A 12,761-nucleotide genomic window follows, 5' to 3' on the forward strand; every position below is an offset into this window, starting at 1 on the left:
TTGTGTTGTAATCAGTGACGAATAAGGTTAAACTCGGCTTGACTGCAGCTTTCTGCATATTTGGGCTATTACATTATATATTTGAGAAACTTATCTATTTGATTATAGGGAAGCATTTTCTATTTCTTCACTTTTGCTAATGAGACCCCTCCCAGTCTCCCTCCTCCCCTCTTCTACTGCCTCCCTTTCACCTTCTCGTTCCGTTCAGCAGTGAAGATTAACTCCAGTGCAGAGATCAGCTTTCTTTTGGACACGCTCTTTTTCCTGTGCAAGTCAAACACTTGATCCCACCACACCTGAACAGGATGCAGCAGGATGCTCTTTCAGGACAGTAAAGGTACAGTCTCAAAACTTTTGTTTTCACATTAGAACTTTTTCACATTAGTTTTCTTTCTCAGCCAATCTTGCTCACTATATTTCTCTCCTTTGTGTACAAAACACTACATGGTTTGCTTGATTACTGAGTGAATGGAATGAGAAAGAGAATGGGGTAAAACCTTTCTAAGTGAAGGAACTTAAAGTAATTTAAAATGGATCTTATAGCAATCTATGCAATATCAGCTTTACAATTTCAGTTCTTCAGGTCTTTTTATTGTGTGAATGAAGACGATTTAGGGGCTTAAAGTAACATCTAGGGGATGTTCTGTGCTTTGTTTCACAAAACAATTTGATAATTTAATCCAAATAAATAATGTTTCAAGTTTTGGTATGTTTTTGAAATTTTCTTTCACTACAACCAGGATATGTTTGGTTGTCAATCTCTATAATGGTTTTTCAGTTATATTCTTCTGATTCTTTGTATTTTAGATGCAATGTGAAAGGCTCAGGCAGCAGAATTAAAAGGCATTGCTTTTCTGCTGCATGCCAAAATGGAGAACAATATAGGAAGGCAGATGCTTGGGGTATTTAGCTTGTTGCTGCTGTTTCTCTGCACATGTGTGAGCACCACGCCTGAAGCCTTCTGTCCAGCAAGCCCAAATCCACAAGGGCTGGAAGGGCCTGTCTATTGTTCTCTCCAGCAGCTGCCAGTTGACAGTGGTTTCATGTCACCTTTTGTGCATTCGTTCCTTCACTCTGTCCAACCCAACCCCTTCCCTAAAGGTTAGTTAATTTCCCAATTCTGCAATAAATTTTGTTTCGCTTCCATGCAGTGCTGATCTTATCTATCTGTTTAGTGCATGTGATATAGAGGCTTTATATAGACCCACAGGTAAACGCATGGTGTACCTTTGATGTTCATGCAAATGATACCCATTGTGTAATTGTATAAAAAAAACAATACCCATTGTGTAAAAACAAATGTCTCCAAAGATTTGAATCATTTTTTGAATAATATTTCCTACATTTCCCCTACACTTTCAGGTATGGCTTCATAATAACATAATGGGTATTCAAATTTTCTTATGTATATTATTACTGTGAGAAAGGCTCCTATCTCTAAAACACATTTTCTGGAGAGTGGTACTAACCCATCAGTACAAAACAAATTTCCCCAGGATACAGCTATACAGTCATGGCCAAAGCACCAATTTTAGTTTTCACAAAGTTTGCACTAGATTGTAAAGAGTGATCAGATGAATAGCAATTAACTACAAAGTCATTCCTTGCCATGAAAATTAACTTCACAAAAATGACTGCATTCCAGCCACTGCATTTCAGCCCTGCCACAAAATGGCCTGCTAACATCATTTCAGTAATCTTCTCATTAGCTCAGGAAAAAGTGTTAACGAGGACAAGGCAGCTGATCAACCATTTATCGACTAATCCATTTACCGAATCATCAAGAACTTCAAGGAGAGAGGTTCAGTTGCAGTGAAGATGGCTTCAGGCCACCCAAGAAAGTCAGGCAAGTGCCAGGACCGTCTCCTAAAGAGGATACAGCTATGGGATCGGGTCACCACCAGTGCAGAGCTTGCTCAGAAATGGCAGAAGGCATGTGTGAGTGCATCTGCATGCACAGCGAGGCTTTTGGGGGATGGCTTGGTGTCAAGAAGGGCAGCAAAGAAGCCACTTCTCTCCAAGGAAATCATCAAAGACAGACTGACATTCTACAGGAAGTAAAGGGATTGGACTGCAGAGGCATGGGATAAAGTTATTTTCTCTGATGAAGGCCTGAAAAAAGGATCTAAAAAAACTGAGGCAGTAAACTTTGTGAAAACCAAAATTTGTGTCAGTATCAAAACTTTTGTCCTTGAGTGTATGTATGTAGACACAATGTTTTTTGTCTACAATGTGCTTAATGATTAAGCAGGAAGTGCACAGTTACTGAAACTGTGCCTAATATAATGTTGACAATGTGTGTAATGATTAACTTTATTTCAGTTTTTTTTTAACTTTATTTCAGACTGTTTAACTGAACCTCAAATTCATGTTTAACTGGAAAATCTGCAGAGTCAGGACATAGGTCATTGATATTAAAATCCTAAAGAAATACCCCTTAGTTCAGATGCACCTTTTTCAGGTGCTATATTTGTTACTGGAAGGAGACTGTACTTAAATTATCCTTTCTTTGTTTTTCTGTAGATAACATCCATACATGTTCTAAGACTTAGTGCTTTACCATTCTTGGTAATGATACCAAGTGTGTACAGTTAAAACAATTCAGTATTTGTAAACATTTTTGGGGGTGGAGAGTAGAAATGTTTTGGATACAGAATAGATGAGACTGACGCAGTTCTGTTTGGAATTATGACAATGTATAAACCATTTTGAACAGGGTTTACTGTGCCATTAATGGTCGCCAAGTAGAGATCGTTGATTAATACAAAAGGACTAATAAAAACTGCAGAAGTATTTTTGTGGTGTACACAGATATGCAAAACATGTACATCTATCTCAGACCTCTTTTTGTTATGGGAAAATTTTACTGACATAAAAACAATATGGTTCATTGTGGCACAGTTATCCTGCAGCTCTGTGCTATAAATACATCTCCTTTGGACCATGCTCACATTTCAACCTGCATGAAAAATGAAATACCCTTGGACAAAGTGCCCTTGAGAAAAGTGGAAGTATCTGAAATAGAGAATAACTCTAAATCGAGAATATGACCAAACTGATGAGGGAGAATCAGCTGATTAAAAACTAGAGCCCTGCGGAAGTGTAAGTGAAGTGTTCCAGTCAAAGAATGGAAATTTAGTAGTCTTCTCTGCCCTGCCATTGTTTGATGATCACTCAACAGTTTTTCCTCTGGTTTCTGAGCTATGGTACTGAAAGAAAACATGAGATGTTTTTATGTTTATTAAGAGATTTATTGGGCTACAAAATTTTACCCACACCAGGGTTGACCAGTTGTAGTCAGAAGTTAGAACAACTATAGCATAGCTTGTACTCTGTGCAGGTCATGCCAGTCTACATTGGTCTTATTCATACATGATTCATACATGTAGTTTACAGTAGGTTACATATATATGAGGGGGAAAAAAAAATATATATATATATATCTAAAGTGGTATGAAGGGTTATGTGATATGTGGCCAGGCCACAGCCCAGTAAGATATTCAATATGCTAATGTAAATGAATATGGATGTGCAACAAGCCAGTGTTTATTCTTTCTTTTGTTGTTGCTTTTGCTTTTTAGAGCTTTTGGTTAGTGTCATAGTAAACTTAGGAGTCATCACCAATGAGGAAACAATAAAAAAGGTATGTAAACAATGAGCTGATGTATCACATTTTTAGCATTGGTTAGAACACAGAATATAATACAGTGAAATATAAGGACATTTCAGGCTAAAAAAGAAATGCAAATATACTTTTCCCTTCCCTTCCTTCCTCCAATTAAGTATACATCATGTGCTGGATTTTGATAAATTAAATGAAATGAATAAGTTATTAAATAATATGTGACTTTACTTCTGGTACTGCAAACAGGTGTGGTTATAGCCTTGTTCAAACATTGCTATCCTTATACCTTCAGTTTTCAGGTTCATAGTCTGCCCTATCCTGTACTGGCTTGGCTTTCTGTTAAGATTAAGTTGCTTTTTTTGTTTGTTTTTTTTAAACATTTCTTTTGCTATTGTTAATACTATGGGATTGTTGCATGAAAGCCTTTGTTTCTGTCTGTGAAAAGCTCACCACTTACTTGTACCTGTATTTACATCAGAAGCTCTTTGCACAGGTCAACATTATTCCATAGGCCCTTCTTGTTAGTTTTAGAACCTTGTTTTTCTCAGAACCTCACCTGTCTCTGTCTGATGGTGTGTTAAGGTTTTGAGATACGAGAAAGGCTTACTGGTGTGTGTGGCCATTGGGATCCTCTACATCATCTTTGTACCCTTAATTGGCTTCTGTTTCGCCTTCTGCCGTTGCTGTGGCAACTGTGGAGGCCACATGTACCAAAAGCAGACTAAGAGCATACATTGCAAGCGAAGGAGCTTTTTTTGGGTGACTTTTTTTATCACTCTCATTATACTGTAAGTACCAAAGTAGCTGCCTGAGAAACAAGCCACATTACCTTCCACATTATTATAATTTTTGTGTTTATTAGAAATGTTGGTATCACTGCTTATGAGTCCTGTATTTATAATGCATTATAAATGCATTTATTATGTTTTTAATGTCTGCTATAAGCCTGTAGAATTATTCTTTAGTAGTTATAGTTACATACACAATGCCTTATAAAGCAAGAATATATGACTTCATAAAACCAGGTTGAGAAATGCAGTTTTGGTTCTGGTAAAGTTCTGGTAGTTTACTTTTGTTAGTTTTTGTTATTGTAAGTAAGGGCACATTTTCTTATGACTTTCTTGTCTGAATAAATTGTAGAACTATATTTTAATCATATGTTTATATGTCTCTGTATGTCACTTTTCATATTCCATTGTGATGACTTTATTAGATAAATAATGAACTACTGAACTACCTTGCTATGTGTCTTTAGGGCAGGAAATATCTGCATGTTCTTAAGCAATAGCTACACTGGGGATATTGTGAGATCTAGTACAGGTGATATCAACAATACCCTGGAAAATCTACAAAGCTACTTCAACACTGTTCCTAAGGTAAATACACTAATGGAGAGAAGCAGCATCATTTGCTTTGTATTTTCCCTTTTTACAGTCAGGGCCAAGGCCATGTTGTCTTAACGAGGTGAGTCAACATCATATAAAAGGATATTGGTAAATGCTTCATTGGCACGACATTGATTTCTCACATGTGAAAAACCTGGCAGCTGCTATCCACACATAAAAACGTCAGCAGCATTTGTTCATTTGTAAACTTGGCTTATATTTTGTTTCTAGTCGAGTGACAAATATGAACCTTTAACATTTTGCATTTCCATGTATCTCCTCAGCAAATTCATCAAGTAGTAAATGAGGGCAGTGTGACTGTAGATAAAGTTATTGAGGATGTAAATGGTGAGTGAAATTGCCTGTAAGCATGTGACTGTGTGTGTTGTGTTACTGCACCCAGTATGAATTTGAACTGTTTTACTGTGAAAACAGTTAACTAAGACTTTTCTGTTTCTCTTTTCCAGACATTGGCCCTTTACTTGGCACAGAGATACAAAATGGCCTAGAAGGACCTTTTCAGAAGACTCTGGGTCCTGTTACGTTGCTGGCACAAGGTAGACAAGAAGATGGTTTCAAGAAAACACACTGAAATAAATATTTCTTAAGTTCACCTCTAACACCCCTAACATATGAAAATGATATTCACTTGCTTCAGACCCACACTGAAATTATATTTCTACCACCTTCCCCTCTGATGTGGCGATGGACATACAACTAAATAGCGGTCACAGCAGTGTGTTTGTATTTTTGTGTTTGTGTGTCAGCGTGTGTCTCTGTGCCTCAGCCCTTTCTTACGCATGTTCTTTTGTGTGCGTTTCCCTGTTTCACATATAATGTTCTCAGTTGGCTTGTGTTCCAGTGGTTAACAGCACCAGTGCACTGCTGCTGCAGTTGAATGGAACCCAGCTGGAGCTGCAGTCCAGTCTCAATGTGCTGCAGGCGAACTTGACCACAGTGATGGAGCATATCAACGTAACACTGTCCAGCTCCAACTGTATAGGCTGTCACTTCTTTCAGTCGAATCTCTCTAGCCTGTCTATGGACATAAGCCTTAATGTAAGTCAAATGTGACTTGTCATATGGAATAGCCAGCCTAAACCTTACTGGGGAATTCAGTAATGATATGGTGACAGTTAAATGGTCTGAGTGGCCTCTTGAGGCACATTATTCTGCTTTATCTGCTTTATTAATCAGTCCTCCATGGCACAATTACCATTATCACCACTTATAAGCAAACAAGTGATTAGGTGTCCCTTTTTGCTCTGTTGGAGACAGGATTGGAAAACTAGCTGAAATGTCCTAAAATGACTCTCATCTGGCATGTATGATGTCTCAGAGATGCTGTTATTTCTGCCTCATCTTTTGAACCCTTCATTGCTTAATATGCACACAAAGCAGAGCCAGATTAAAAGGTAGTGAAGCACATGCCCTGACACACAGAAAATCCCTGACATTCCTTTCAAGGCCAAACACAAAAATACACTGTGCCAACAAAAAGATGCCAGGGTCTTATTTTCATGATGAACAAGTGTAGGGTGTGGCTTGGGAAATGTACACACCCCTGTGAATAAAAGCCAAATAATTGCTGCCCTCTGGTGTCAAATGTACACCACATCAGTTGAGATGTACAATGGTATTTCAATACTCAGACAATATGCAGTCACAGTGCAAAACAGCCATATAACTTTTATAAAAGTTTACAAGTCCTGTGCCATCTCATTTATACCATTTGTCCTGTTGCCACTTTCTCAACAGTTATCCACCTTCAACAAGCTCTTCTCAGCTGTGGACCAGACTAAGAAGTCGGATCTGAATAAACAGATAAAAGAAGTGAGCTATTTAATACACATCTAAATATGCACTGTGCAAACACACTGTAATGCTCAATCTTGCCTGATTGCTTTTGTTACTTCAGAACTGCAATGCTTTTGATGATCAGAACTGCTTTCACTCTTTCATTATAGCTCTGTCTTACTATTTGCATTGCGACTAAATGTGACACTGCCTTACATGGAAATACATTGCTGTATCACAGGGGCAAGCATTCTTCACAAGCATTCCTCAAAGGGTGACCAATGAAACCAGAGACGGTGTGCAGGGTAAGTTCAGGTTGCAGAGTGAACTTGAGGAATGTCATTGTGTATGGTTTGCCATTTTCTAGAAACAAATCTTTTCATCTCATTACTTGATATGCCCCCTATACCATTCTGAAACCGGGCAGTTCTCTTTCACTGAGCCATGAGTGTGACACACAATTTTTCTTTGTAATTTAGAACACTACAAGTTCTAATATGGCAAAGGTTTTTTGCCTAAATATTTATGTATGAAGTTGGTGTGCAAGCAATTGTTAAATGTATTATTTTTCTACTTTTATTATTAGTCTGTTCATGAATGATAGAGTGGTGCTACACATTGTTTCTGTTCTTTTGTCTTTCAAAGGGTTTAAGCAGCAGCTCCAAGGTATTAAGGAGGATATTTTACATTTAACCAGCAATGTGCCACTAAGCACACTGAGTAATATCTCTCACACACTGAGAAATGTGCAACAATATGTTGGCCAGTGCACACCTGCAGTAAACATGGCAGAGAAAATCAGGTAGCGTGTCCGAAAACTTGAGTGAGATTTCCAGTGTTATTTGAAACACTCCTGTTATGTATTATTGTTAAATTGTGAACACAAGTAAAAAAGTGTGTGTCTGTGTGTGTGTGTGTGTGTGTGTGTGTGTGTGTGTGCAGGGAGATCATCACAGTGATCCTGTGCTGTCTGATTCTGCTAGTAGTTGTGTGTAATTTTCTAGGTCTTCTGCTTGGCCAAGCAGGACTGAAGCCTACAGCCAGTCCCACTGATCGCTCCAATACTGCCAACTGTGGGGGGATCTTCCTCATGGTGTAAGCACCAACCGCAAACCACATTACTTCTGCTCTTACTGCCATGTTTATCCCTAACGATATTGGAGCATAAGAACCTGGCCTGCATATATTGTCATGTTTTCCAGAATATACAGTAGCTCTGCTTATTGTCCTTATACTGGATTCCAGGGGTGTGGGCTTGAGCTTCCTGTTCTCCTGGGTATTCATGATAGTAGTGGTGATCCTGTTCATAGTGGGTGTTAACACTTACACTCTCATCTGTGTGCCATGGCAGACTGGACAACTCTTTCAGGTAGTCAACCATGTTTTTGAGATCCTGCATATAATTGTGAAAGATACTGTATTCTGTAGGCATCCCTGCATTCACCTCTCAAAAACAAACCCATTAATTCCTGATCTTTCATAGTAGTAACATCATGTAAATTGTCTAAACTAAAGAATTTTGTTTTTTTACCTCGTTTATTTTAATTTTTTTACATAACTCTGTGTGTGTTGTGTGTTGTATGGTGTTTGTGTGGGTGCATATTTGTTTGTGTGTGCGCTTGTGCACGCATGTACATGTGGGTGCATGTAGACATGTATGCTTACTATGTTGCACTCATGTTTTTAATTATAGATAATTGACACTGCAGATGTATTCCCAGGGTTCCAACTGTCTCAGAGTCTAGGACTCAAAATCAACCTGTCAGTCAGTGATGTGTATAAGTAAGTCACAGAAGAGCATGATTCTTTATCCAGACATTGCATGCCGCATCAGCAGAAGGTGTACATCATATGAATAAAAAATAATTTAGCTAAATTTACGTTATAACACAAACTTTTTAAGGGAAGCATGAATCCTCCAAGCATATTGCATTGTTGGTGACAGCATCTTAAAAACTGAATTACAGCCACTCTGATTGAAAGTCCATTTTACAGATACCAAATGTCAGATTTTCTAGATTAGCATCTTTTTACTAGGCACCAGCATCCTTATCCTAAAATAAAAATGTAATACATTTTAAAAAGTCCACTGTGGCCACTACTTGAACACTTCCTTGTTTCATCCAAACTGGGAAGTTGTTTTTTGTTCAAACAGATTCTTCTGATTCTGTTTCATTAAAATGTCCTCACAAAGCCATACTGAGCATAAATAAAATCATAAGATATGACATGGGTTTTTCTGTATAAACAAACAGTGCAAATGAAGGATTAAATACTTGGTTTGGCTGACTGAACATTTTTACAGGTTCCACAGAGATATGGACTAACTTATTGCAAATTTCCTTCACTGTAAAGACTCAACATATTCAATGTTAGATTTTGTATTAAGCGATACTTCAGTGTTTTGTTGACAATTAACGATAATTTAAGGTGTGTTTGACATTATATTTACATGTATATCTATATGTATATTTTGCTAGATGGATGCACTGTTTATTTGTAACTTGTCTCATCCCCAGTGACTGTCACCATAATAAATCCCTGTGGAGCACCTTACACCTGGGGGATATTGTTGATCTCAATGATGTTCTTAATGTTTCTAAAGTAAGAAGCATGGCCCATCCCCTAGACTTCCTTATTTCCACATACTGACACTAGATTAGACCCCCTTAGTAAATCCATCCATCACAAATTCTGACATATCACACCCTGCATATCTGAGAAAGTCACTCATGTCCTTTTGTCCTGTATCTTAACAGTATACGGTGAATGTGGATCAGGCACTTGAGAAAATGAATATCACTTTACCTAGCATCACTCTTCTGAGCCCAACAGTGCAGAATCATCTGCGAATCCTCTCTACCACAACCAGCTGTATGAACATAACTGGCATCATACAGAAGGTAAAGAATCTCAATGAAAGGAGTTCAGATCGTTCTCTCATTGAGATAGCATCGGCATGATAAAATAAGTAACACAGACTGAGAAGAATAGTACATATAAAATAAATTGTGTTTTAGATAATAAAATGTATAAACCTTAATATAAAAAACCTATTCTAGAAATTTAAAAATCCCCAAAATTGTTATTTTTCATTACATTTTAGATTAATGCCATATCAGGAACAAATTTAAGTTTGACAGCAGACCGATTGGATAGTTTAGCTAATATGCAGGTAAGTAATGTAATTAATTTCATTAAAGACATGAAAGGTCTATTTTATTGTTAGACAATTAATTCTATTTGATTACTTAGAATGGGTTTCAGGTTGGTAACCATTGGTATTTTTATATAATTTATTTGATGACTATTAATGTTACCTGGAAACAATATTAACAATATTAATAATAAATAATTAAACAATATTAATGGATAATATTATATTACCCACTTTTTAGCCCAACATCACTATTCAAACTAGTCTCAAGAATGAGGCAAATAATTTGAGATCTCTCCAAACTTGGATTCACATCACCATCAATCCTCTGCTGGTATGTTCACTTAACAAAAAAGAACATTGCTTTTAATGAGTAGTTACTGTGTACAAATTCATCTTTTAGATCCCTTTACATGCATATATTGACTTATTTAAAAATATGCTAGCATTTATTATTATTATTTTTTTTTTTAACAGTGGCAGCTGAACTCTACAATTGAGAACATCAGTGTCATAGCCTTACAAATAAATGTAAGTTACCACAACCACATTTACCTATGATACTACATATGGTAGTGTTACTCAAATGTGGTTCTGATTCTTCATGAGTTATTTGTGTATTGGTGCACTAAACAATGCAGTGCTGTGATCCTTCAGGACCCCAGTTGAGTAACAGAGACCAGCATGTCCTGGCAGGTTAAGACTTTTGTTTTTGTTTATTTAAATAAATGCATTCTCTTCATTATGGTTAGTTGTTGTATACACCGATATTAAAAGAGACATGACTAAATATTGAATATATTTTCCTCCACAACACTCTAGGGTACTGTGGGGAATGTTCTGGAGAATTTTAGTTATGCACAGAGTTTTTTGAACAACAATACATCCACAATAGTGAAACAGGTAAGTTGGTTGTGGTAATTATGATTACAGATAATGGCAATATTTAACCAGATTCCAATTTATGCACAATTTGTCCTAAAGTCAGACTTCCTGTGGGTTGTCTGTGTGTAACTCTATATCTAAAACTCCTATCACTCACCTGGGCAGAAATAGTAACACTATTCGTAGAATTATATAAAACTACAATATATGTAGCCTTAATGTTACATTCTAATAGTCAAGCAAGGTAATATTAATCAATTATTAATCTAGTAAAATATTAAACCAGTAAACCTTCTACAGAAAACTAGAGATTTTGCGGACTGTCATATTGGATTCTTCACTTCGTTTGCTAAGTGGGCAAATGAAACTGTAAGTTTTAATTTTGAAAAATTTTTGGTAAACCAGTAACATAGTTTTGATGTGGTATATGGTGGCATGTCTGAAAAGACTATTTTGTTGTGTTCTCGGTCAGATCACTGACCAAGTGGGTTCCTGTGGGACAGTGGCAACAGCTATCGACAAAACAGAGCAACTAGTCTGCACGCAGCTTGTAGAATCTGTGGTAAATCATGCTTCTTCCTACATTGTTTCCAGTGCATTTCTGCATACTACATGCAAGCCTCAGATTTAATAACGAACTCACAACAGAATCTGATCCTATAGGACTACTGTAGTACATGCGATTCATATCATTACTTCATTTAGCATATTCTGTTTTCTCTTTGTGTCCAGAATGCTTTTTGGTTCAGTTTGGGCTGGTGCTCGGTTTTCCTTATCCCCAACATTATTTTCTCTGTCAAACTGGCCAAGTACTACCGGCGGATGAAGTACACTGATGTGAATGAGTAAGTTACAGCCCTCACTGGATCAAGACAGTGATGCATGCTTTCATTGTCTGAGACATCAAATTTAGCATCACCTCGCTTTCGAGTATCACAGCACAGGTTCATCAATGCAACTCAAATATCAGTCCACAAAGGAATGGTTTCAAATGTTCTTGTTTGGTTATTTTCCTTTTTAAAGGAACCACATAATGATGAACCCTGTCCTGAGGGCCAATATGAAACCGTACTGAAAGGGAGAAGGAGCATTCATTATATGTTCATTGTTGCTGTAGTGAGGGATCTCGGCATAGTGTTTTCCCTTCAGAATGGACTGAAAGTGATACTGGATCTAAACTCTAAGAGACACCCAGAGCCTGGGAGACTTGAGGGATTGAATGGAAGGAGGAAAATGGATGCCCTTTGGATTGGGCACATTCTAGACATGGCTTAAAGCTTTTTTCCATGATATGCAGTATCTCTATGACTCATGACTACATTGCCCACCACACGTGCACCTTTTAAAAAATGATGAATCCATGATATTCATTTCACTTTTAGTGAACAAGTTACTGTATGTATGCAATCATATTTGATTGTGTCGCATTAGAGAGTTAGAGAAAGTTGTCTTTGTGATATTTTATTTATTTAATTGAATTAAATGAATTACAAATATTTTATGTCCTTAATGCCATAAAGTATGATGTCATCATTTCAAACAGGAACAGAATGTGCTTACTACCTAATAAACCATACTACTGGCAACATGACTACCTGTGTTGCTTTTTCCTCAACCAACCTGTCCATAAGGCATTAACCTTCAAGTCAGAGCTTGGGCCCTAAAATTAGAAACCAAATCAATATGGTGGAAACAGCAATGAGGCATGAAATGCACCCTTCTGAAAAGACTGCTTTGAGAGTCTGTGGTTTTGCCTCTCTTTGGTTAAGTGGCATGAAATCCGACCACTGAGCCTATTCTGTAAAGTTGAATATCGCAGCCCTATTGGACATGTCTGTGGTCTCTTATGATCCACTCTGATGCTCAGTCTTCACTTAATGGCGACTCCTTCAGAGGTCCTCACACTGCTGTA

General features: G+C 37.3%; 1 protein-coding gene across 1 annotated transcript; it reads left to right on the top strand.

Moving 5' to 3' along the window:
• The first annotated feature begins 194 nt into the window (after window positions 1-194).
• Window positions 195-12,440, top strand: prom2 (prominin 2). Its single transcript, XM_027029565.3, has 24 exons — window positions 195-337; window positions 808-1,101; window positions 3,582-3,643; window positions 4,208-4,413; window positions 4,881-5,001; window positions 5,295-5,358; window positions 5,478-5,567; window positions 5,873-6,069; window positions 6,769-6,843; window positions 7,049-7,112; window positions 7,453-7,609; window positions 7,750-7,902; window positions 8,053-8,176; window positions 8,501-8,589; window positions 9,327-9,411; window positions 9,567-9,710; window positions 9,914-9,982; window positions 10,206-10,298; window positions 10,442-10,495; window positions 10,787-10,867; window positions 11,150-11,218; window positions 11,322-11,411; window positions 11,582-11,694; window positions 11,873-12,440. The coding sequence occupies exons 2-24, from the start codon at window positions 870-872 to the stop codon at window positions 11,922-11,924; spliced, it is 2,484 nt and encodes an 827-aa protein (XP_026885366.2). The 5' UTR covers window positions 195-337; window positions 808-869; the 3' UTR covers window positions 11,925-12,440.
• The last annotated feature ends 321 nt before the right edge of the window (window positions 12,441-12,761 follow it).

The sequence above is a fragment of the Electrophorus electricus genome, chromosome 12 (genome assembly GCF_041902795.1).
Source record: "Electrophorus electricus isolate QZ-2024a chromosome 12, ASM4190279v1, whole genome shotgun sequence".
NCBI classification, from domain to species: Eukaryota; Metazoa; Chordata; class Actinopteri; order Gymnotiformes; family Gymnotidae; genus Electrophorus; species Electrophorus electricus.

Excerpts from the sequence above, each read along its gene's own strand:
- prom2 (XM_027029565.3), top strand. The coding sequence starts at position 870 with ATGGAGAACAATATAGGAAGGCAGATGCTTGGGGTATTTAGCTTGTTG. Across the intron at positions 4,414-4,880 it reads TTTATCACTCTCATTATACT|GGCAGGAAATATCTGCATGT; the intron begins GTAAGTACCAAA and ends ATGTGTCTTTAG. Across the intron at positions 11,695-11,872 it reads AAGTACACTGATGTGAATGA|GAACCACATAATGATGAACC; the intron begins GTAAGTTACAGC and ends TCCTTTTTAAAG.